At 47.9% G+C, this 26,551-nt stretch overlaps 1 protein-coding gene across 2 annotated transcripts in view; it reads left to right on the top strand.

The window, feature by feature from the left end:
* ITGA9 (integrin subunit alpha 9) overlaps positions 1 to 26,551 on the top strand; it is a gene marked incomplete at its 5' end in the record, with an annotated part of 366,449 nt that overhangs the window by 6,055 nt on the left and 333,843 nt on the right. For both annotated transcript variants that reach the window (XM_082664510.1, XM_082664511.1), the window contains 3 exons: positions 10,506 to 10,633; positions 12,839 to 12,945; positions 24,633 to 24,756. In XM_082664510.1, coding sequence (XP_082520636.1) covers positions 10,506 to 10,633; positions 12,839 to 12,945; positions 24,633 to 24,756 — 359 coding nt within the window. The remainder of the gene's footprint in view (positions 1 to 10,505; positions 10,634 to 12,838; positions 12,946 to 24,632; positions 24,757 to 26,551) is intronic.

Below are 26,551 nucleotides of genomic sequence, written 5' to 3' on the forward strand. Positions count from 1 at the left end.
GCAGCCCAATAAGTAAATAAATGTTCAAAACAAAATGAACAGTCCCATCAGATAGGATTTGCTGGGCATCTCCAAGAGGTCCAGTGCTTTCACAAGCGTAATAGTCCCCAGTGGGATCTTTGGGACAACCTAGTGAGCGGTTTTCAGTTTGCCAGGTAGAGAACAAAGGCTTACAGAGTTACACACCTTGTCCAAGGTCCATCCCAGCCTTGGTGATGCATGCACACTGGGGGCCTGTGCAAGAGAATTATGGGGGTGGGCGGTAAGGCCGGTGAAAGCACTGGGGGTCGGGGAGGAGACAGGATTGGGCAGGGAGAGCCTTGGACTGTGGTTGGGATCTGATTCAAGTCTCGCCATCTCAACACGGGCACGCCCACCCCAAGATTATAATCAGTCCCTGGGGTTGCCTGGGAGACGCATGGCCTCAGCTTGATTGCCTGGAGGGGGCTGCAGCTGGAGGCTGTCAGCTGACTGTCCTCTTGCAGCCAAAAGGCTTCAGGTGGTGCACACCTACCTCCACGGCGGCCACGGAGCCCATCGTGTGTGAAAGGCTGTGTTCGGAGCCCATCGTGTGTGAAAGGCTGTGTTCGGAGATGTGAGGTGTGTTCTTCGGCCTGCGGTGTGGCTGGGATCATCTGTGCCTCTGCTTATCCCGCTGTATCAGTATTGGGGGCGCTGGGATTCTGGGCTGTTAGAATTGGCTCCGAGGCAGACTCCCAGGGTGCCTCTTCCTGACCTTTGGGAAGTCTCAGGTGAGGGACGGAGGAGGAAGAGAGCTCCCACCTTACCCTGAGCCATTGAGTCGCTGATGAGCACTTGGCTGGAGGGAGCTGCCAGACCTCAACCCTGGTACCTTGTGAACTGCAAAGCCTCAAGCCACGTGGATTTGGCGACCAACCAAAGCAAAGTGTTTGAGCATCACTTAGGAAGTGAAAGTGAATCCAAGATTCGGAAAAATCCAGTCTTTGAAACCACAGGCTCACTTGGTCCCCAGTGTCTGCTTTTTTGGGAGAACAAAAAGGACTTGTGAGTTTAAATTTGCAGCAGCAGCGGCCGCAGCAGGAATACACTTACAGGGCGCTAAGCCCGTATTAACTCACTTAATGTTCTCTGCAATTGCTTCAGCTGGCTATCATTGTAGCCCCATTCATGAAGGGGAAAACTGAGGCACAGAGACGGTGTTTGCCCAAGTCACATGGTGACACAGTGGTCGAGCTGGGGCCTGCGCCTTTGCCTCTCAAGAAGTCAAGAGTCTGAGTTTGGAGCTTCAAGGCACCCAAGCATCTGTGTCATGAGATTCTGTCTTACGTTCTTGGAAAAGTTATGGAATCACGGTCGTGGTTGCTTCCCTGTGACACCCTTTGCATATACTTATTCAGGACCCACTGGATACCTGTGCAGAGATCCTGGGGTTCTGCTTTCCAGAGATGCTTGATCACTCAGTAAACAGGGACCAGTGATTCCGCCAGGGACGTTTGTAGGTCCTGCTGTCATGCTAAGTCTCTATAAGACAGAAGTGTCCTAGGAAAGATGGAGTGTTCTATTCCGTGTGTGCATCCTAACCTCCCTGGGCTGCTTTTGTTACCATCCCTCCACCTGCTCCATTGAGTCCTCCGGGCTCCCACGGCTTATTTAAGAAGCTCTGTTTGGAGAGTAGATGGGAAAGGAAGCCATGGAGGCCCGTGTTTAGGATTTACCCCTGGGTTTGTTAAAGAAACCCACACAGAGTCAGAATTTCTGTACAGTCGGCCAACAATATGAGAGCAAATCTGAGCATACAAAAGTATGGAACGAATTTCCTCCATCTCAGCTCATCCCTTGGTGTGTTGAAGCCCAGGTGATCTCTCCCACCCATTCTGGACTGTTTAGTGTTAAAATGCTGCAACGTGCACAGATGCCAGAGCAAAGTCGGCCGTGTGTGTGGGACACCGCAGCACTGCACAGGGTCCTGGCACCTCTTCTCCATCAGGCTGGGTCCTGGAGTGGATGTTCCAGACGCAGAGGAGTGGGGTTCTACCTGGCTCTGCCTTCATTGTGGCCCCTGGTTCCCCAGCAACAACCAAATCCGTGGTCTGTGCCATAACGGGGGGGGGGTGCCTGACTTCGCCCCCATTTAGGAGCGTTGTGTTCTTGGCAAGTTACTTCAGCTGTTTGAGCCTCATTCCCTCCTCTATAAAAGAGGAATAATGAGAATTTGTCCCTCATCACGTTGTGGGGAGATTAAATGAGATGATGTCTGCAAAGTCTGGAATGTAACATGCAGAACAGAGTAAACCCTGGATAAATATGAATAGCTATTTCTATTGCTACTTTGATCTGACATTTGAAGCTAATGGTCTTCATCCTGCCTTTAGATGCTAAAAGTTTGCTTTCAGTACATTTGTTGATCCATTTATTTATCAAAATTTGAGTGTCAGCACTCAATACAGAAATGAATGACAGAGTCTTGCATAAGACACTGTTATGTGTGGTCTCTAAAATTTTGGTCATGCTCTACACAAATCTGCATTTTTGTGTATTCATTTGTATGTCTACTTCCAAAAGGATCTGAGATGGCTGCTTTAATTGGAGACCTGTGGGATTGTAAACCCTAGAGTTTTTAAAATCTTTTTTAAAATTGAAGGATAATTGACTTACAATATTATATAAGTTTCAGGTGTACAACATAATAGTTCAAAATTTTTATAGATTATATTCCTTTTAAATTTATTATAAAATACTGACTGTATTCCCTGTGCTGTACAATACATGCTTGTAGCTTATTTATTTTATACGTAATAGTTTGTATCTCTTAATTCCCTTCCTCTGTCCTGCCCTGTCCCCTCTTCCCTCTCCCCTCCTGTTAACCACTAGTTTGTTCTCTATATCTGTGAGTCTGCTTCTTTTTTGTTATATTCACTAGTTTGTTGCATTTTTAGATTCCACATATCAGTGATAACATACTGTATTTATCCTTCTCTGTCTGACTTATTTCACTAAGAATAACACCATTCAGGTCCATCCATTGAAATTTTGCCATTTGTGTTCTTTTTTTTTATAAGATTTAATTTTATTTATTTTTGAGTATGTTGGGTCTTTGTTGCTGTGCACGGACTTTCTCTAGTTGTGGCGAGCAGAGGCTATTCTTCGTTGCGGTGCACGGGCTTCTCGTTGCAGTGGCTTCTCTTGTTGCAGAGCACGGGCTCTAGCTCTAGAGCGCAGGCTCAGTAGTTGTGGCACATGGGCTTAGTTGCTCTGCGGCATGTGGGAACCTTCCCGGACCGGGGATTGAACCCGTGTCCCCTGCATTGGCAGGCGGGTTCTTATCCACTGCGCCACCAGGGAAGTCCCTGGGTTCTTTTTTATGGCCGAGTAATGTTACATTGTATATATACCACATCTTCTTTATCCATTCATCTGTTGATGGACACTTAGTTTGCTTCCATATCTTGGCAATTGTAAACAATACCGCTTTGAACATTGGGATGCATGTATCTTTTTGAATTAGTCTTTTCTTTTTTTCTAGGAATGGAATTGCTGGGTCATATGGTAGTTCTATTTTTAGTTCTTTAAGGAACCTCCCTACTGTTCCCCATAGTGGCTGCACCAGTTTATCTAATATATTCCCACCAACAGTGTAGGAGGGTTCCCTTTTCTCTACAGCCTCGCCAACATTTGTTATCTGTGGTCTTTTTGATGATGGCCATTCTGACAGGTGTGAGGTAAATCCTAGCATTTTGCATGCCTCTTCCTTTTCTCAGCGAGCAGGCGGGAGGTCACTTCTTTTCTGGGGAGCACTGGCCCTCATCCCAGGCTCCAGGTAAGTCTGGGAGGTAGGTCCACACTTGCAAGGTGCTGGTGAGAATTTTACCCCCCCAAAAAAAGTAAATGTGAAAGTATTGACCTATTTTTCTTGGAGAAGAAAACTTTCACGAGAAACCAACAGGCAGATTTCAGGACTCAGGTCTCCAGAGCTCTGCAGCTTGCTCTGCCTCTTGAATTTTAATGTTTACTTGATGCTCTCAGGTGGGGAAGGAAAACCTCGGCTCTTTGCCATGTTTCCTTCTCCGGGTACATCTACCAGGACCTGAGCCCCTGGATGGGGTAGCAGCCTCTGAGGACCCTTTACTCCCATCCAGGGTGGCCAGGGGGGCTAATTTCTCTCCGGGGTGGGACCCTCCCCGTGACTCTGTTCTTTCCTGGTTGGTCGTGGAATTCTACCTATTTCCTTCTCTGGGGAGTGAAGGATTTGGCATGGTAAGGTGGCTTTCCTGGCACTGGCTTTCCCACTGCTCAAGTCTTGGCTGTGTTTTGCGCAGTAAGGGATGTGGAGTGATACCTGGGGTTTCCCTGAGGTGTGGTGGACACGCAGTGATTGAATTCCACTCCTGTAACTAAAACGTGGGTCCCCAGGGAAGTTTTCGTTTGGGGATCAAATGCCTGAAAGCAAACCTAATGGGTTTAAGGTTTTTAATCCCCAGTTGCTGTCCTCGATTTTGCTGTAATTTCGCCCTGCAGAATCACTTCTGTGGTATTTGTAGGAAGGGAGGGAGCCCTTGGGATGATGTCAGTTCCGAGCCTCCCCCAGGGAAGTAGCTGTGGTTCAGCCCTTTTCTGCCACCTGTTCCCAGGGGAATTGACTGGTGGTTTGCTCTCAGGAGGTGAGGGATGGGTTCAGAGTAGGATGGGAGGCTGGACTGGAGCCTTGGTAACCTGCTTCCCCACACACAGGTCAACCAAGGAAGTGGCTCTGTTGGAAATATGGAGTGCATTTAAACTGCCACAATAGGAGGGAAGGACTTCCCTGGTGGTCCAGTGGTAAAGAATCTGCCTTCCAATACAGGGGACACAGGTTCAATCCCTGGTCAGGGAGCTAAGATCCCACATGCCGTGGGGCAACTAAGCCCGTGAGCCACAACTACTGAGCTCACACACCTCAACTAGAGCCCGCGTGCCGCAAACGACAGAGCCCATGCGCTCTGGAACCTGCGTGCCACAACTACAGAGCCCATGTGCCCTGGAGCCTGCGCGCCACAACTAGAGAGGGAAAACCCACACGCCTCAACTAGAGAGAAGCCCGTGCGCCGCAACTAAGACCTGATGCAGCCATAAATCAATAAATAAAAGTGGGAGTTCGGGGGGGACTGGAAAGAACATGCCCTCGGACATGGACACCCTGGGTTCAAATCCCAGCCACTTATCAGCAATGTGACCCACCGTTTCTGGGTAAAGTGCACACTAGAAGCTGCCTGACAGGATTGCCTTGAGCAGGAAATCAGACAACCCATGATCATAACTGGGGCTGGCAGATGAACGGATAGGCCCACATTTCCAAATAGGTTCGTGAACTGCTCATTAAGAGAGGCGGCACCTCATTATAGTTTTGATTGGCATTTCTCTAATAATTAGTGATGTTGAGCATCTCTTCATGTATCTATTGGCCATCTGTATGTCTTCTTTGGAGATATCTCTATTTAGGTCTTTTCCCATTTTTTGATTGGGTTGTTTGTTGTTGAGTTGTATGAGCTGTTTATATAGTTTGGAAATTAAGCCCTTGGCTGCATCATTTGCAAATATTTTCTCCCTGTCTATAGGTTGTCTTATCGTTCTGTTTATGGTTTCCTTTGCTGTGCAAAAGCTTGTAAGTTTTATTAGGTCCCATTTGTTTATTTTTTGCTTTTATTTCTATTGCCTTGGGAGAGTGACCTAAGAAAACAGTGGTATGTTTTATATCAGAGAATGTTTTGCCTATGTTCTCTTCTAAACAGCAAGGTCCTGTTATGTAGCACAGGGAACTATATTCAATATCTTGTGACAAACCATAATGGAAAAGAAAATGAAAAAGAATATATATGTATAACTGAGTCACTTTGCCGTACAACATTTTCAATCAACTATACTTCAATAAAATACAAAGAGAGACAGAGAGAGGCTAACCTCTGGGTAGCACCACGCCAACCATGTGAACGTTCTAGGAAAGCAAGATGATCGAAATTCAGCCTGATGGGGAGGAGAAGGACCATCTTTCAGTTCCAAACCCCTGTCTGTCCTTTGGGGACAGAGCTTCCAATCTAAGTTCTAAGCTCAGGGCCACCTGCAGAGCATCGCATGCCTTTTTCAGACAAGGTCACATGTGTGAGTGGCTGGCACCAGAGAGGGTTCTCGATACCTGTTGGCTCCCTTTTCCTCCTTTCTGGCTGACGTGGGATGGCAGAGTAGGGGCGTGGGCCCTGCACCCCACTGCTGGGTGCGTGCTGCACTTGGTGTCTTACCATGCTTTGTGGGCTCAGGCAAGTCCCATGACCTTGTGTGGCCACCTGCTTCTCCATCTGTAAAGTGGGGATAATATCAGTGCCTCCCATAGGCTTGCTGTGAAGATGAAATGCAGTTGTGCCCAGAGGGAGCCTAGCCCAGCACCTGCACACTCCAAGGGCCCATTACAGGCTGGTTGTCCTTGTAATTAGGAACCCAAGCTCTGAGTTAAGGAGGAGGCTAAAATGTCTGGGAAGTTTGTATGCATCTTTAACTGGGGATGAGAGAGGAGAGCCTTGCTTCTCGGGGCCATCAGTTCATACGGGCCCCAGATGAACGTGATTCTTTGTAATCAGCGTAGGTGGTTCTGTAACACTTCTTAGATTATAAATCACCTGGGGAGCTTGTTAAAATGCACGTTCTGATTTAGCAGGCTGGGGATGGAGCCTGAGATTCTGCATTCCCATCAGGCTCCCAGGTGTTTTCCATGCTGCTGGCCTGAGGACCACACTTGAAATAGCAAGCAAAGGTCCGAAACAGCCTGATGATTTATCCCTGGGAGCCTGTTGGTGGGGACACTCCTTTAGATGGTAACTGTACAGAGGAAAGAAACAACTTATTGTCTTGTCAAGAGTGCCGGGAAAGATTTTGGGGGGGGAGGACATTTGAAGTGGCTGGGATGTCTCTCTGTAACTGAGAACGAGAAAGAAAGCAGATGGCATCTTTCAGTGGCATGCCCTGAACTCTGGGCCATTGCCCTCTCTCTTGGGACCAGCCTGGCGAATAACCAGCTGAACTAACTTCAGAAGAGGCAAGCTCATCGGGCCGGCGGCCTAGGTTAAGAGCAGCACCAGGCTGCGGAGGAAGCCACAATGTTCTGTGAACACAGAGATACGGGCTCGTCCTCCAGCGAGCCACCACTGTGAATGTCATGCACACAAGTGCACACACGCCCCCTTATCTCTTGCTTCATTTCTTGTTAGATTTGGGGGAAAAAAACCTCCTCTGAGCAGCTGATTAAGATTTTGAACCAGATGGTTGTTATCAGTGCTTGATCAGCCCTTGTTGTTAGGATCATTGAGTACCTTGGGCTTGGAAGGAAAACATAATTCAGCAGGTCCCTTCTCCAACTTTCGATTCTGAAATAAGTTTCTGCTTCTCTGTCTCAGCTCTCGGCTGGGAAAAGCAGTGCTGGGATTTAAGCTCTCCAGGGTCCTTCCTGCTTGGATACCTGAGTATCTGTGTTGAGAAGTCTGGAGCAGTGGCAGTCTGTGGAAGGTCTGGGGTTCCAATGCCACTGTGGGGGACATAACAGAGAAACAGGCCATTGTTTCTTGCAGCCATTTCCCTTCCTTTGTACATGATGAATTCTCCACCTTGTTTAGTTTTTGTGATTTTTTTTTAATAGCATGGATTGCAATTGGCGTTTATTCGCTGTGGTGATATAAATTCGGAGTTGGTGGGAATTTCTGGACCCAGGTCTGTCCCATAGGGGTTTTCTAGTGGAGGAGGTATTTTATGTTCCACAGCTCCTATGGCCTGCCATGTGGAGAGGTGGTGGGTGTTACAGTGTAGAGATGGCAAGCTGCTGATGCCTCTCACCTGTGTAAACACAGCCAGCATTAGAGAGCCACCCTTGGCCGAGCCCCGGTGGCTCTGGAGCTCAGCCCCAGAAGCCGGGGTGGAGGGGGGAAACTGACCCCTTCATGTGGCTTTCTTCTCACTGGAGTTTCATTTGGTGTGTCGTCCTGTATTTGAGTGAGAGCAGTCGCAGGCCGGCTAAGCTGCCCTCATGTGGTTGATGGAAGCAGTGTGGTCTGTGGGGAAAGTGCTTGCTAGGATTTCCAAAGGTGATGGGTTCCAGCCCCCCTTCTGCTTGGGAGTCCTGCAGCTGTGGCCCATCGTGGTGAGGCAGAGGCTGGGAGCTGCCCGGGGAGCACTGGCGGGTTGCAGATCCTGGGCTGTTACTGAGGGGCAGCAGGCAGCTTGGGGGTGCCCTCACTGCTGGGGGCCTGGCTCCTCTCACCCCTCAGTGTGGTATGATTTGATTCCTCATAGGATCAGATCCAGACTCTCTGAGACTGACCTGGAAAGAAAGGTTCCACTAAGGAGACCCTTCCTAGCCTGGGGGTTGAAGGATTGGGCTCAGGGGACCCACGTGCCTCCTTGTGAACCTGACACCATGTCTCTGAGCCAGATTAGGGTGGTGTCCCTGTGGGGTCTGCCAGCCTTTGCTGAAGGCCCGTCTGAGGGTCTCAGCCCTCTGTTTTCGGATCTGGAGATCTCCACCCCTTCGCTCAGCTGGAGCGTTGGAGGGGAGCAGCGTCATTCTGAGACCAGGGTTGGGGTGAACGTTCGAGATCCCAAGATGAAGGTGGCTTTTAGGACAGAGTTGCGGGGGGGAGCCTTTGTCAGCTTTCTACAGCCCTAGGGAGGCTGTTTAAGGTCCTTCTAACCTGTGCTTTTAGACACCTTTTCCAGAGATGCATGACGGAGAATGCTTTCCATTCCAAGGCCAGTGGGAAATGATCTATTTCATAACATGCCCGATAGCCTTGGGAGGGAATTGCTTCTCCCTTCCAGGCTGCTTGAGATACGGGGCAGCTCACGTTCCAGTTGAGCAGTGGCTTGGCACTGTCTACTCTTTGAACATCAGCATGGGTTTTGTTTAAAGTTTCGTTGTACAGGTCCTTGTAGCTCAGCACCAACCATTCCTGACTGGGGGTAGTTAGTATTCTTTGCTACAGCTCTTCGGTTGACTGCTTTCCAGAAACAATGCACAAAACTGTAGGTCAGAATTGTTTTTGTAACATCTGGAGGGGAATGTGTGCCATTCCCCCATATTCTGTACCCAAGTGTGTGTCTCTGTCATCTTGGTGTGTCTTGCTCTTTTCCTCCAGTGGGCAAGGGCCCTGCTGGGGACGACTCATCCCCAGGGCAGCTTTTCAGTTCAAGATGAAAGGTGCACAACCACGTTCGTGCCCTGTTGTAGCCAAACTCTTCTATCTCCGGTTTGCTTTGGGCTAGAGGACGCAGTTTATAATTCCACATTGCTGCTACTTCTTTCCTGTCACCCCTAAATGTACACATGTGTGTGGCAGGGAGGGGCAAGAGGGGGACATGGGTCAAAAGGCATTTCTAAATTTCTTTTTTATTTATTCACTAAAGTTTTTAAAAGGTTGAAGTATAACCCATCCAGAAGAGTGCCCATTGACATATCTACAGTTGAATAAATTTTCACAAATTTGTATAAACACCACTCAGTTTGAAAAAGAGAACATTTTAAGCATCTCCCTCCAGGAGCCCTTCTTCCTGGTTACAACCCTCTTCCATCTCCCGAGGTAGCCAACCTTTAACACAACTGTTAAATTTCACCTACTTCTGAACATCAGATAAGTGGAATCAGGCAGTGAGTACACTACTGTCCCCAATGTCTTTTGCTCAGTGTTTGTGAGTTTCATCCATGACATTGCAGTTGACTGTTCATTGATTTTCATTGCTGTATAGAATTCTATTTCTACACCACAGTTTATTTATGCATTCTAGCACTGATGGATCTTTGGGTTTCTTCTAGTTTGGGGCCGTTTCACACCCAGCTGTGAACATTTTGTGCATGTCTCCTGTAGACATATGTGCGTTTCTGTTGGGTATGTTCCTAGATATGAGATAGCTGGGTCAGAAGGTAGGCACTGTTTTAGCTTTCTTAGGAGTTGTTGAATCACTTTTCCAAAGTGGTCGTGATGGTTTACACTCCCCACAGCATGGTGTGAGGGTCCCAGGTGCTCCATATCCTGTCAGCACTTGGCGTTTTCAGTCTTTTTGGTTTTAGCTTTCTAGGTGGTGTGAAGTAGTATCTCATTTGGATTTCTCTGATAACTAATAGAGTTGAGCACCTTTTCATATGTTTATTGGCCATTTATCTTTCTTCATCAAGGATCTGTTCAAGTCTTTGGTCTATTATTCTATTGGTTTGTCTGTATTTTTGTTATTGATCTGTGGGAGTTCTTTATACATTCTGGATAGGAACTGTTTGTTGGTGGTATGTGTTCCCAACCAAACTCAGATTTTTTTCCAGGCATGTTAAAATCATAACAGGTTCACTGTAGGAGTCCCTCCCCTCTGCCCCCACCCCCCTCCAGCACTGTGTAGTGCTGGGGTATGATCTCCCAGGGAGCATTCAGACAACACACCCATGGTTGGGTGAGGATTTAACCATTGGCTGCCCTTTCTTAGTACCGGGTTGTGACCGAATGCTCTTTCTTCTTGATGTGCAGGGTCCTTGTGGGTGCACCAAAGGCGGATTCCAAGTACAGCACTTCCGTGAAGTCCCCTGGGGCTGTGTTTAAGTGCCGCGTCCACACCAACCCTGACCGGAGATGCACCGAACTGGACATGGCTCGAGGTGAGTGGATTTTCACTGCCAAGATGGGAATGGGTATCACACCCTCACACTTTCCTCTTTTTCTTCCTGATTATTCATCCATTTTTCCTTCCTTCCTTCCACCCATCCACCCACCACGTATTGAGTATCTGTTACTTCGTAAACACTGGGATACACCAAAGATCCTGCTGTCCTGGGCCTTATAAATTAGTAGGCAAACGAGATATTAAACAAATAATTGAGTGTGAGAAGATCAGAGGGGAGGTGAGTATTTGATCTGATCTAGATTGGAGGGTCTGGAGCAGTGACTTTTACAATGACCGGAAAGATGCACAGCAGTAAGCCGGGCAGGTACAGGAGGCAGAACCTCCAAGTGGAGGAAAGTTTGTGCCATTTTAAAATTTAGAGCAAGCACAGCATCACTGGAGTGGTGAGCAGGGGAGCGTGGAAGCAGAGGAGGTTGGTGAGGTGGGCTGGGGCTGGACTACACAGGGCCCGACAGGCTGGGGTAAGGTGTTGGGATTCTATCCTACGTGCAAGGTGGGAGGCCATTAAAAGCAATGTTAGGTTTTATGTTTTAAGTAGGAAAAGATATGACTGAGGGATGTTTATAAGAGCCCGCTTGGTCTGGTGGAAAATATATCATCTTTGGAGTCAGATCTGCCTGGGTTCAGAACCCAGCTCTGCCAGTTACTCACTGGGACTTACTGGGAATGTCCCAGAGCCTCTTTGGCCTCAGTTGCCTCACCTGTAAAATCAGAAGGAAGATAGCTATCTCATAAGGATTACCTTGAGAGGATTGATGAGATAATAGAGATGAATACACAGAACTGTGCTTGGCACATAGTCGGTTCTCAATAAGTAAGAGCTATATTTTATTGTACTCATCAATTCAAGACCTCACTTTCTTCAAAGTCCTTTCCCCTCAAGATCTTCTAACTATTATTTTTTTTAAATGAAGAATTGTCACGATTTTCTATAGCAGAAATAGGGGAGGTGTCCATGGTGTCTACGACTGGTTTGTGGGCCGTTACTGGTATATAACAAATTAAGGAGCTTACTTCGTAATATAAATCAATGTACTGCTTCCTTCCTTGAGAAAATCTTGCTATGAAAAAAAATTGACTGAATTAAACAACATACGTGGTGGTGGAGTCAACTTGCATCTTGTTATCAGCTCCTTATTTACGGGCTGGTAATGTAATAGGGGCGGGGCAGCCGCGCGGCTGTTACCGCGAGAGCCGGAGCGCAGAGGTCAGAGGTCGCGCTCTGCCGGGTCAGCAGGGAAGCGGTCATCGCGGCAGAGAGTGTGGAGACAGACAGGTCACGGCCTTCTCCCCCGGGTCCTCCAGGCCTTTCGGCCTCCGCCGGCGGGTGAGCTGGGGGCCCGGGGACAGGCCGAGGGCTGTGTCCTGCAGGGCTCCAGAGCCCTTGTCACTGGGCCCTGGCCTTGAGACAGCGGCGAACCTCTCCCTCATGCCCACCTCCGCGACCTAATGGCGGCGGCGGTCACCCTGGGTCGCAGTCTGCGGGACGGGACCTGGCCCCGAGTTGGGCGGCCTAAGGAGCCTGAGGGCCCGCTGGGTCCTGGGCGTCTGGCTCCCTCAGCGATGATGGCTGGGCGGGGTCTGGGGACCTGGCCCTGGGGACCTGGCCCTGAGGGCGCCGGCAGCTGAGATCTTCCTCCTCAGCCGGGCTGGGCACTGGCGGGAGGACCCGGGCTGGGTGCTGGACCAGCGCTCCCGGGCAGGGTGATCGGCCTGCGCAGGGACCCCTCCTCTTAACGAGGCCTGGACCTAGGAGGGCAAAAGTTGATCCTTGCGACCTTGCCCCTTCTTGTCATAACAGAGACTAACATTTGTTTGGTGGACGTTTACAGCAACATCGTGACCGGACCTCAGGAACAAAGGATCTGACACCAAGAAGCTTCCAGAAACTAACCCCGCCCCTGCCTCGCCTTTCCTGTAAAAGGGCTTTGCTGTAAGCTTTCAGGGAGTGTGGAGTTTTCTAAGCCTTGAGCCACCTGTCACCTTGCAGGGCACTGCAATAAACCTTTCTCTGTACCCAATTCCGACTTTCGTATTGTTTGCCTCACTGTGCATCGGGCACAGGGTCCTGCGTTCGGTAACAGTAACAAACACTTGGGTTGTTTGTTACGCCCTTTGGAAAGCAGACAGGAGAGTAGCATTCCTCAGTCCAAGCATGGTTTTTCTCTCTTTCCTCCAGGGAAGAATCGGGGTATGCCCTGTGGAAAGACCTGCCGGGAAGACAGAGATGATGAGTGGATGGGGGTGAGCCTGGCCCGGCAGCCCAAGGCTGATGGCCGCGTGCTGGTAAGGCCTCCTGGGGGAGCCATGGGGAGAGGGTGGCACCCTGGAAATGAATGACCTTGACCCCTTAGGAAAGCTGAATGGCATGGCAATAAGGGCATGGCTTTGAGATTGCCTCTTCTGGACTACTACTTGGACAAATCATTAATCTTTTTACTTTCTTCATCTGTCAAATGTTAATAACGTCTGTCCAGGGTGCTGAGATGTTGTTATTGAAAAATGGCAAATGAAATGTAGGTGAAAAGTACTTTGCAAATCTCATTCATTACATAAGCATTTTCTTGTGGCTATCTTTTTAAATTGAGGTATAACTTACATAAAATGCACAGATCTTAAGATTAAAGTTTGGGTTTTGACATTTGTACACACTTGTGTGACCATCCACCCATCAAGATATGGAATATTTCTGTTGTCCCCGAAAGTCCTCTTATGTTTCTTTCTTTTTTTTTTTTTCCTCTTATGTTTCTTACTAGTCAACTACTCCCACTTCAAGGCAACCACTGTTATGATGTGTATTACTGTGGGTTACTTCTGCTTTTTCAAGAACTTCATATAAATGGAATCCTACAGTGTGTGTTCTTGTGTGTAAGGCTTTTTTTCACTCAAAAGAATACTTTTGAGATTAATCCATATTGTGCGTATCAGTACTTCATTCCTACTTATTCCTACACAGTATAATATTTTATGAAATACATATACGTTGTTTTAAAATAGTCATTTATTTCCTTCCCAAAGTGCATATGATATATTCTGATCTATTAGGGGCTTTGAGGGAGATGCAAGGAAGAAGATGTCTTTGCCCTTGAGACTTGCGATATGCTGGGACTGCCCAATAAAGCAGTCATTATTTAAATTTATCAGAATTAGATAAAAAATTCAGTTTAGTCACTCTAGTCACATTTCAAGTGCTCAGTAGTCACAGATGTCTGCTGGCTGCTGTGTTGGCTGGCACAGAGGAAACATTTCCATCATTGTAGAGCGTTTTATTGGCCTCAACAAAATCTCTCACTGACCCAGAGGTCTTGTTTTGTCCATTTTTGTCTTTTACAGTTTTCTCTTGAGGTATAACACTAAAGTTCTTAATATGCACAATTTCAGTGAGGAGCTGGATGGATGTTTTCATGTACATGTACTCATGTATCTGACTTCATAGGCCTTTTCTTGGAAGCTGTATAAAGATTTTTGTTGTAAAAGCATGAGATTAAGACGGGAAAATAAAACTAGCTGCTGTTTATGGAGGGCTTCCTCTGGGCCACAGGCTATAAAGCTGAGGGTTTCACATATATTTAATCCCTGGGGGAAACAGGTTTTCCTTAAGGATCTAGGCAAAATGTTTCTGACCCCTCCCTGAAGAGTCTATTTTGTGTTAGACTTCTCTGTGCGGGATTGTTGGTCTGAACTTCACCTGCCTTATCAGCACAAACTAAGCCTCTTGCCGTCGGACCCCTTTGGGGAGGGAGGAAGCAGCTGGATGCTGTTGCAGCGTCAGTGGGCCTCCCTACTGGACAGCATAAGTCCTGTGGAGGCCCCCATCCGAAAGTTTGCCTTGGTTTCCAGCCCTTTAATCACTGTCACCTGCTGCCCTGGACCCTCTCCAACCTCTGCCTTTCCTCAGACACGGTGGCCTGACTGCGTGACCAGGCCCCATGAGGCTTGTCTGCCATCCTATGGGAAGGAGGGGAAGAAGCTGATCCATCTATAAATCAGACTGGCCCTGAGGTCAGTATTAAGAACAAAGGAGGTGGTGGCCTGGTGACAGCAGAATACGTAGGGTTCCTGAGAGCCTTGAACCTAGATCCAGTGGTTAGTCCCGTGAAACATGTCCCCTCCCCATGGAAGGATGACCTCCACGTGGCTGAGAGCTTATTTCCAGAGGGTTCTGCACTTTTCCAAATGAGTATCAGGAGGGGGCCATCTCTGTGGACATGAAGAGCAATGAGGATCACGGGGACAGTTGAGCCAAAGAAGCTAAGAAGGCAGAGCTGGAGGGTTTGTGCCAATGGTGCTGTGATTATCCTGTTCTAATTCATTGCATGCAAAGCTAATTTTCTCATCTTTTACACAGTTACTGCATCATCTATTTAGTAAGCCACTCCGGGGGGTGGGGTGGGGAAGGACGGGCATGCAGCAGCATCTGCTTTCCTCATGGCTTTTTAATATTGTGGTCAAAAACAACATGAAATATACCATCGTATCCATTGTTACATGTATAGTATAGTAGTGTTAACTATATATACATCATTGTAGAGCAGACTTCTAGAACTTTTTCATCTTGCAAAACTAACTCTAAACTCATCGAACAATAAGTCGCCTTCTCCCCCTCCGCCCCAACTTCCTTTTCTTGAGAGTTTGGCAACTTTACATACTGCATGATTCCATTTGTATGAGGCATTTGTCTTTTTTGTGTGTGTGTGAGTTAAAATTTTTTACTTAAAAATGTTGCATATATTCTGTTTTTTCACTTAGTGTTACATTTTTATTATTTATTTTTTAATTTTTAATAAATTTATTTATTTATTTACTTTTGGCTGTGTTGCGTCTTCGTTGCTGCACGCGGGCTTTCTCTAGTTGTGGCGAGCGGGGGCTGCTCTTCGTTGCAGTGCACAGGCTTCTCCTTACAGTGGCTTCTCTTGTTGCGGAGCACGGGCTCTAGGCGCATGGGTCTCAGTAGTGGTGGCACGTGGGCTCAGTAATTGAGGCTCGCGGGCTCTAGAGCGCAGGCTCAGCAGTTGTGGCTCACGGGCTTAGTTGCTACGCGGCATGTGGGATCTTCCCGGACCAGGGCTCGGACCTGTGTCCCCTGCATTGGCAGGCGAATTCTTAACCACTGCGCCACCAGGGAATCCCCGATGTTACATTTTTAAAGTTTTGTCAATGTGGTTAATATTCTCTGTAGTATCCTGTTGTTTTTTTTTTTTTTTTTTTTTTTGGGTTGACTGGCTGATTTCACTTGGCATAGTGTTCTCAAGTTTCATCCATATTGTAGCATAGGACAGGATTTCCTTAATTTTTAAGGCTCAATAATATTTCACTGTATGTATGTACTACATATTCTTTATCCATTCATCCATTGATGGATATTTGGGTTGCTTCTACGTCTGTTTTTTTGGCCATGCCGCTCAGCATGCAGGATCTTAGTTCCCTGACCAGGGATCGAACCTGGGCCCCCTGCAGTGGAAGGGCAGAGTTCCAACCACTGGACCGCCAGGGAAGTCGTGCTTCCACATGTTGGCTATTGTCAATAATGCTGCTATGAACATGGGTGTGCAAATCTCTCTTCAAGATCCTGTTTTCAGTTCTTTTGTATATAAACCCAGAAGTGGGATTGCTAAATCCTATGGTAATTCTATTTTTAATTTTTTGAGGAACCTCTATATTGTTTTCCACAGTAGCTGTACCATTTTACATCCCCACAAACAATGCATAAGAGGAGGGTTCCAGTTTCTCCATGTCCTTGTCAACACTTTTTTTTTATGATGGCCCTCTTAATGGGTATGAGATTGTATCTCATTGTGATTTGTATTTCCCTAATGATTAGTGATGTTGAGCATCTTTTCATGTGCTGGTTGGCCATTTGTATGTCTTCTTTGGAGAAATGTCTGTTCAAGTTCTTTGCTTATTTTTTTATTTTTATTTTTTTGTGGTATGCGGGCCTCTCACTGTTGTGGCCGCTCCCGTTGCGGAGCGCAGACTGAGCGGCCGTGGCTCACAGGCCTAGCTGCTCCGTGGCATGTGGGATCTTCCCAGACCGGGGCACGAACCCGTGTTCCCTGCATTGGCAGGCGGACTCTCACCCACTGCGCCACCAGGGAAGCCCTCTTTGCTTATTTTTAAATTGGATTTTATTTTGTTAAGTTGTTCTCGTGGCTTTTTGCACGTGTGCCATCTTGCCAGGAAACGTCTGTCCCCAGTCCCCTCTGTCCTCCCTGGTTTAGACTCTGCCACCTCCATGACTCCATGAAGTCATCAGTGACGGTGCTGTCTAGAACAAGCTTGGCATCTTTTGTGTCATTAGGAACTCAGCATTATGTCGTTACCTTATGTGCATGACTTATTTTGCGTATATGTCCTTTTTAATGGAAATCACTTGGGTATAGAGACTTTTTAATGGAAATCACTTGGGTATAGAGAATCTTCTACCCTTTTAACTCTCAGCACATGGAGAAGGTCTCTCTAAGGAATGGGTCTGAAAGTGGGTTTGAATAATGTAGGGGCTGAGCGTCAATGTTAAAACAATTAGAAACCAAATTAGTTGCCATCTCTTCTTGGTGGCTGATTCTAAGCAGTTGATGGAAGCTTGAGGAAAAGGCTGTAAGTTGCCCCTAGGAAATGACAGGTGACAACAGGGTACAAGGAGTGGCCACCTAGTCCATATTCATGTTTTGGAGGCTTCATATCCATTTGCTTTTTCTTTAATGTCTTATTTCTACCTGTCAAAGCTTTCTGGGAGGCAGGTATTTATTTTAAAATTAAGAACAGGAAGATATGTGTTATTCAAATATGTTTTTTTTTTACATTTTTATTGGAGTATAATTGCTTTACAATGGTGTATTAGTTTCTGCTTTATAACAAAGTGAATCAGTTATACATATACATATGTTCCCATATCTCTTCCCTCTTGCGTCTCCCTCCCTCCCACCCTCCCTATCCCACCCCTCTGGGCGGTCACAAAGCACCAAGCTGATCTCCCTGTGCTATGCGGCTGCTTCCCACTAGCTATCTACCTTACCTTTGGTAGTGTATATATGTCCATGCCTCTCTCTCGCTTTGTCACAGCTTACCCTTCCCCCTCCCCATATCCTCAAGTCCATTCTCTAGTAGGTCTGTGTCTTTATTCCTGTCTTACCCCTAGGTTCTTCATGACATTTTTTTTCCTTAAATTCCATATATATGTGTTAGCATACGGTATTTGTCTTTGTCTTTCTGACTTACTTCACTCTGTATGACAGACTCTAGGTCTATCCACCTCATTACAGATAGCTCAGTTTCATTTCTTTTTATGGCTGAGTAATATTCCATTGTATATATGTGCCACATCTTCTTTTTTTTTTTTTTTTTTGCGGTACGTGGGCCTCTCACTGCTGTGGCCCCTCCCGTTGCGGAGCACAGGCTCCGGACGTGCAGGCTCAGTGGCCATGGCTCACGGGCCCAGCTGCTCCGCGGCATGTGGGATCTTCCCGGACCGGGGCACGAACCCGTGTCCCCTGCATCGGCAGGCGGACTCTCAACCACTGCGCCACCAGGGAAGCCCCTGCCACATCTTCTTTATCCATTCATCCGATGATGGACACTTAGGTTGTTTCCATCTCCGAGCTATTGTAAATAGAGCTGCAATGAACATTTTGGTACATCACTCTTTTTGAGTTATGGTTTTCTCAGGGTATATGCCCAGTAGTGGGATTGCTGGGTCATATGGTAGTTCTATTTGTAGTTTTCTAAGGAACCTCCGTTCTGTTCTCCATAGTGGCTGAACCAATTCACATTCCCACCAGCAGTGCAAGAGTGTTGCCTTTTCTCCACACCCTCTCCAGCATTTATTGTTTCTAGATTTTTTGATGATGGCCATTCTGACCGGTGTGAGATGATATCTCACTGTAGTTTTGATTTGCATTTCTCTAATGATTAATGATGTTGAGCATTCTTTCATGTGTTTGTTGGTAGTCTGTATATCTTCTTTGGAGAAATGTCTATTTAGGTCTTCTGCCCATTTTTGGATTGGGTTGTTTGTTTTTTGGTTATTGAGCTGCATGAGCTGCTTATACATTTTGGAGATTAATCCTTTGTCAGTTGCTTCATTTGCAAATATTTTTTCCCATTCTGAGGGTTATCTTTTGGTCTTGTTTATGGTTTCCTTTGCTGTGCAAAAGCTTTGAAGTTTCATTAGGTCCCATTTGTTTATTTTTGTTTTTATTTCCATTTCTCTAGGAGGTGGGTCAAAAAGGATCTTGCTGTGATTTATGTCATAGAGTGTTCTGCCTATGTTTTCCTCTAAGAGTTTGATAGTTTCTGGCCTTATATTTAGGTCTTTAATCCATTTTGAGCTTATTTTTGTGTATGGTGTTAGGGAGTGATCTAATCTCATACTTTTACATGTACTTGTCCAGTTTTCCCAGCACCACTTATTGAAGAGGCTCTCCTTTCTCCACTGTACTCAAATATGTTTTGAGAACTTGGGAGGTGCCTGGGGGTGTGGGCATGACACCTGTATCCCCAAGGAGCATAATATTGGATTCCAAGGTTGGGCTTGAAGAGGGAAAGGTTGGATGGCTTTTTTTGAAAATGGCATCTGGTGCTGATTTCAAAGTAAAGAACAGATAGAGGGGCTTCCCTGGTGGCGCATTGGTTAAGAATCCGCCTGCCAATGCAGGGGACACGGGTTTGAGCCCTGGTCTGGGAAGATCCCACATGCCGCAGAGCAACTAAGACCGTGCGCCACAACAACTGAGCCTGCGCTCTGGAGCCCGCGAGCCACAACTACTGAGCCAGCATGCCACAACTACTGAAGCCCGCGTGCCTAGAGCCCGTGCTCCGCAACAAGAGAAGCCACTGCAATGAGAAGCCCGCACACAAGAGTAGCCTGCGCTCGCTGCAACTAGAGAAAAGCCTGTGCGCAGCAACGAAAACCCAACACAGCCAAAAATAAAATAATAAAATAAATAAATTAAAAAAAAAAAAAAGAACAGATAGAGAGTTTGAAAGCTTTGACAGGGAGTCAAGTATCTCGATGACACATGGCATTTTCTGGCCTCATGGACCGGCAGCCAGCTGTGGCAAGACCCAGGACGTTGGGCTGGTCTGGCAGGCTGCCCTTGGCTCAGTACCTACCAGTCTCGGATCCACATACGTTGTGGTTCCTTCCATTGCCCCAGGAAAGAAATGATACTTGGAGTGAACACAGCATTGGGATTAGAGGCAAGCCTCTTCCCTTCCAGATGCCCAGATGCAGATGATAGTTTAAGAAGTTGGGGGGGAAAAATCACTTCTGGTAATAACCACTCAACAAACCCAGTACAGGCACTGAGTCGTCTCTTGGACCTGGGAGGGCAGCTCACAATGTTCAAGTCTGACATTTCTGCTTTTCAGCAGAGTCTGCAAGCCTCAGACAACAACTGAAGTCAGCATCTAGCTGACTTCTGGGAGGAAGCGGTGTTCCCCAGCTCTATCTCTTGGCTGTTTCCTTTCCGAGCATCAGGGCAGTTGCTATCTATTCACCACTTCTCATCTGTCCATTTTTTCAAAGCCACAGGATACACTTTTGCATTTACTTCTGTTGCTTTGTTTCCTGATTTTTTTTTTTAAGTGAACTTTTTGCTGAGCTTTAACATCCATGCAGGAAAGTGCACAAATCATCTGTGTACATCTAGATGAGTTTTCAGTAGGTGAACATTTTCAGAATGAGTTTCCCAGAACCCCAGAAGTCACCTTCCCTGGACCTCCCAGGCCATTCCCTCCTCCCTTGGAGTGGAAGGTTCTTTGGGGGGTGGAATCTGTGGCATCAGGGCCCTGATCCCCTCCATCCCCTGTTCTCAGTGGCCCAGGGCCTGGCCCAGCCTGTGCTGAATGGACCCGAGGCATGGGAAAGCTCTGGCCATCTGTGCATGGCAAATGCATGTGTAAGAGGGTGAGGAGGGGGTAGTAGTGGTGGTAGGGCAGTGCGGCGTGGTGTGGGGGGAGACGTACATGCTGTTGTGGCTGAGCCATCGGAAAGGCCCAGTACCCACCACCCCCAGGAAGGACATGTGTTTCCATACAAGAAAGCCCTTTGAAATATACTCATCTCTTTATCCTTTTGGGAGGAAGAACAACCCTTATAACCTGAAGTATGTAAGATGCTAAGATTTGGGGTGGTCCGCCTAGAGGGATGGGATTGGGAGGGGATATGGGGATATACGTATATACGTATAGCTGATTCACTTTGTTGTACAGCAGAAACTAACACAACAATGTAAAGCCATTATACTGCAGTAAAATGTTAAAAAAAAAGATTTGGGGTGGTCCTAGACCCTCCCCCCTCTTTTGTTATAATTCTTTGGAATCCAAGTTGGAATAAGTCTTGCTGTTTCCAGAGGGTGCTCTCTTTCTCCTGTTGGTCTTGCCTGCTCTGCCCACACCCCCTGCCTCCCTCACAGCAGAACTCATTTGGAGAGACTGATGGAGATATTAATGCTTTGGAGACAGTCCCTAGGAATTTTTCTTAATGTAGGAGTCAGATTGACATGCGTGTATATATAAGGATAATTGGGACTAAACAAAGTCTTTTCTTTCTGTAGTTTATGTTCAGAGACACTTTTCCTTGTTTTCTTACATGCAAACTGCCTTTGACACTTTGATCTCTGACCTCACAGAATGCATTAATTTTAGTTTAGTTTATTGTGAAATGCAATCTTTGGATCTTCTAGAAATTCCCCGAGATCACTTCTTAAATAGTTTATGCCACTTAAAAAAAAAAAAAGACAGTAGGGCTTACCTGGTGGCGCAGTGGTTAAGAATCCTCCTGCTAATGCAGGGGACACACGAGCCCTGGTCGGGGAAGATCCCACATGCCGCGGAGCAGCTAAGCCCGTGCGCCACAACTACTGAGCCTGCGCTCTAGAGACTGCGACCCACAACTACTGAAGCCTGTGCGCCTAAAGCCGTGCTCCGCAACAGGAGAAGCCACGGCAATGAGAAGCCTGCATACTGCAACCCACACAGCCATCAATCAATCAATCAATCAATAAGACAATAAGCTAGACATTAAATACACAAAGTCCGTCCTTACAAGAGTCAGCGTGGGTCATGGTAAACACCCGCCTCGGTCCTTTTTGGTCCCTCTAACCCAGAAATACAGTGAAACATGGTAAGCCCACGAGCTTTGCCAAATCCATAAACTAAAATATAACTAATGTACCAGCTAATTAGATGGTAAGTGATTCAAATTTGCAAACTATCAGAATTTGGTCAGAAATAAAATAAAATTAAAACCCTTAGTGGAGTGGAGTGATGATCCACCGAGTGATACTGTTGTTTAGCTTCTTGCCTGATACCATTTCAGTCTATTGAGAAATATGCTAGAAGCGCAGAATAGTACCGCGCAGGGAGGAATGAAGGTGGTTTGCAGTATAAGGAACGATGAGATTAACGTCATAGGGTAGGAGGCAGAGTGTGGGCAGGCTGAGGTTTCTCGCCGCTCTGAGTGTCCTCGTTTTCCCGTGGACAGAGAGCAGCCTTGTCAAGGGCCCTTGGGCAGTTTGCTTGAAGGCATGAAGACCAGAGAGGCTGGCAGGCAGTGAATTTCTTTGTAGAGTAACCACAGGGATAGCCAGGCCCTGGAGAGCTCCCCCACTGCCCAGGGCCTGGACATCCTGTTCGACCCCAGAGAGGTCATTTCGGGGGTCCTGAGACCTGTGGAGAGGCTCTAAGGGCAATAGCTACCCGACCTGCCTCAAAGGGTGGGTTTTGATGGCTTCTCAGGTGGGCATTGGGAGTTATAAGTTGGAAATGTTTTCTACTAAGACAAGGAGGACTCTGAAATGTGGGTTCCTGTGTTGTTTGCAGCACTTACCAGCTCTGGAACTTAAGCAAAGCACTCTCTGATACCCAGGGTTCCTGTACAGAAAATCGAATTCTAAGACACCTCCCCACCTTCCAGGGTTACAGAAGCGGTCAGATGTGGACCATGTAAATGCAGAATGTTACAGCCTACAAAATCAGTGTGTTTGATGCAAACAAAGAAGTGAAACACTTTGATTATTTTAAAATGCAGTATTTTAAGAAAATGCATCTGTTGGCCAGAGTGAAGCAACCTGATAACAGAAGTGAGTGTGAATGTCCACGAGAAACAGGTGGGGCTAGGCAGAGCGCACACCTTTGCAGGAAACAGCTGGGCTCCTCACCAGCTGCGCGGGTGCATTGGAGTGTGAGGCTGGGTGTGTCCAGTGCCGGTGGGGAAGGATGCAAGTCTGTGTTCCTGCTTCTGGCTCCCAGAACTGCCCTCCCTCCAGGTGTCTCCTGGCACATTCGACCCCAGTGCTTCCCAGAGGCTCCCCTCCAGAGCTGACCAGAGGGTCGGTCTCACCTCCTCACATGTGCCAAGCTCTCGCTCACCTCAGGGCCCCTCCCAGTTGCTTCCTCACTTTCTTCAGGTCTCTGCTCAGGTGTCACCTCCTCGGAGAGGCCCAGGCCACTTCCTGGCATGTGGGACTATCCTGGTGAGATGGAAATGTTCTATATCTTGCTAAGGGTTTGGTTACAGGAGAGTATATTTGTCAAAGCACATTAGATGGTACACTTGAGATTTGTGCATTTTTCTGTATGTAAATTTACTTCAAAAGACCGTCAACAAACATTTACTTCTGATTAATGATATAAAACAGTCAAATATCAGCAACTTCATATGGTTTAACCGAATGCTTTGCCCTGAACCCGAAAAGGAGCTCCTGAAGGTGCTCCACGGACCAGTGGCCTCGGCTCACCTGGGGGCTTGTTATAAATGCAGATTCTCAGGGCCCTGAAGACTGGCCGAGCCAGCTCTCTGGGTGGGGCCCAGCGGTCTGTGATTTAGTAAGGCTTCTATGTGATTCTGAAGGGTCTCACGTTTGATGGAGGCCGATGGCTGCTCCGTGGGCAAGCAGGTAGCACCTTGATGCTTAGGGTCTGTTTTGGGTGGAGCAGCACTCCTCGTCTCTGGCTTTTTCTCAGTATGTTCTTTGCTGAGGACTCGAGTCTGTCTGCCGCACCAGATGGACCTGTGACTGTTCACTGCTGCATCCTCAGTGCCAGCTCAGAGCCTGGTGCATAGTAGGTGCTCAGTAAATACTTGATGGAGGAATGAACAGGTGCATGTGTGGGGCACGCACAACGAATCCATCCTGGCCTGAGGGCCCTGAAGCGGGTATTGGGTGCTTGTCTTATCCTCTGCCTGGTTTCCTTTTCTGTCCTTTCCTGCTCTGCCCACATCTGGTGGGTCCCTGGGCCCATCAGCTCTACCTCTACATCGTGAGGTCACCCCCTTCTCCCATCTCCACTGCCCCTGTCCTGGTGCAGGCAGCAGCATCCCTCACCTGATGTTCACTTCCACCCTTGCCTATCTACAGTCTCCACTCGGCAGCCCAGTTATCTTTCCAAACTGTGAGTCAGACCATGCCACTTGCCTGTGTAAGACCCTCTGTCAGCACATCCACTAAAGTCACAGTCATCCCCAAGGTCTGTAAGACTCCCGGGGCCTGTCCCCTGTCCCCTCTCTGACCTCACCTCCCTCCACAGCAGCCCCACGGGCCTCCTTTCTTTCTGTGGACCCTCCGCCTTCTCCGTTGCCCCTGATATTCCCTCCTGGAGCACTTGCCTCTGTGCCCAGTGTGTTTGGCTCTTTCTCATCCTTTTGGCTGCCCCCTCTGGCCTCCAGGTGAAAACTGTCCTTCCCACTCCCAGATTCTCAGTCCATAACCCAGTGTCTTTCCTTTCCGGCACTTGCTAGGATCCCCATTTGTTTGTATGTTTGTTGGTTGTCTGCCTCTCCCAGGGGCGCTCCCCAGGCTCTCGCAGTTTGCTGATGCCCACCCAGCACAGCACCTGGGCTGGATGGGAGAGAAGGTGGCTTCCTGGCCCCTCTGTACCTCTCTCCTCCTACAGAACCACCTGGCACTGCCGGGCTCTGCTTTGTGACCTCCTGAGCCTGACTCTTCTCCTCTGAACCTCTCTCTGTCCTCTAGGCCTGTGCCCACCGCTGGAAGAACATCTACTACGAAACAGACCACATCCTGCCCCACGGCTTCTGTTACATCATCCCATCCAACCTCCAGGCCCAAGGCAGGACGCTGATTCCTTGCTATGAAGGTGAGCTCTGACTGATCCTCCCTCTCGCTTTCTGACGCCACGTCACGCCCCAAACAACCCCCAACCATCTCCACACCACCATGTGAACACTTCCCCCGGCTTTCCACACTCTAACAGAAGGGCTGCACCATGTCCCCAGATGGCCCTTTGGTGTCCGAGGATCAGGTAATGAGGAAGATGGGAAGGGGCAGCGTTGCCAGGCCCTGCCCAGCCTTGTCCATCTGTGCCACAGAGCCCGTGGTGCTTCCCAAGCTTTATAAAGTCTCAGACTGAAATTCACCAGCCTCTTCGTTTCCTGACACTGCCAGATGTTGTACAGCCTTGGGAAACTTGCTTTCCCTCTCTGGGCCTGTTTCCTCCCCATGAAAATTCAGAGGTTGGCTCAGATGGTCTCCACAGTCCCATGCAGCTCCCAGATGGTCATAACGCTTCCGAGACAACTCCCGGCCATACCCGTGGACAGATGTCCTGAGGCAGGGGGAAGAGAAGGCCCAGGGTTCAGTCACTTCATGACATCCCAAGTCTGGCTTTCCTTCTCATCCGGTCTGCACACTCTGGCAGATGCTGGAGAGTTGGGTGCACCTTCGGCATGGTTTTAAGAGCTCCTTACGAAGGGGCACTTGGGGTTTGGGAAGGAAAATGTTTTCTCAAGCTCCCTACTTAGACGGTTCTAATGCCTGGGCTGGGGACCACTGAGCCTATCATGACTTAGCTCAGTTGAATTTGAGCTTTACGGATTCAGTGTCATTTACTGCAGTTTTACAGCTTGTGCTCTCAGGGTTTGCTTAGCCTAATTCCAGGTGAGCTAAGTGCTTGGCTGTTTATGTTTTAATTCTCCCCCTAATTTATTTGTTTGGACAGAAGTCTCCACTAGCCCGTGGCCACCTTTCCCTTGGGCCTCCCTGGGTTTTCACATGTTTCAAGTTTTGGCCATTGAAAAGGGGCTCTGGGAAAAGGCCAGGTCCCTGCAGGAGGCATGGACCCTCTCCTCTGTGAGGGGAACCCTTTCTTTGATCCCATGTCAGCATCTGATCAGCTCTGGCAGGACCATGCTAGGCAACTGAACTCTGGCCCTGTTTATCTCTGTACTGCCCCCATCAAAAGAAAAACCTCATCTGAAAAATAGATGATGATGTGATCAGTCGAGAGGAGGAGGGATAGGTCATATAAAGACACCGATGAGGGGCCAGGACTGTGCTGACTGCCCCAGCTGGTTGCTTCCTTTTTTTCCAGGAGGAAAAGTGAAAAGGCCCTGGAAGAACTCGTTGGGTAGCTTGTGAGGCTGGGAGGAGTGAGAGAATCAGTAGGGACGATGGAGGCTGTGGGGATAGAACCCAACTAATTATGCAATAGGACCAGCAGCACTCTGGTTTTCTCAGAAGTTGTCTTGTGAAATAGGGCCACGTTGCCATCCCTAGTGACTCCCCTGTACACCACCGTAAGCGTTAGAAAGCAAAAGACAGCCCTTTGGAGAGGGAGCTGGGGTCACATGTCCATTTGTACCTGTAGCCACTGTGGCTTACACTTTTAAAGGATCTGTTATCAGGCAGTTGGGGGGGCGGGATCAGCAGTAGAATGGGGTTGGTCTGGGGACTTTATATATTCTCTTTTTTCTTTTTTGGCCATGCCAGGCGGCATGTGGGCATCTTAATTCTCCAACCAGGGATCAAACCCTTCCCCCAGCAGTGAAAGCATGGAGTCTTAATCACTGGAAGTAGTTTGTTTTGGAAGTTATTCCAGAAGACACCAGTGGGGAGCGGGAAAGTGAGAAAAGGAGGGGAAGGCGGCCCATGAG

This window comes from Grampus griseus, assembly GCF_964374135.1.
Source record: "Grampus griseus genome assembly, chromosome: 10".
In the NCBI taxonomy this organism is placed as follows: domain Eukaryota; kingdom Metazoa; phylum Chordata; class Mammalia; order Artiodactyla; family Delphinidae; genus Grampus; species Grampus griseus.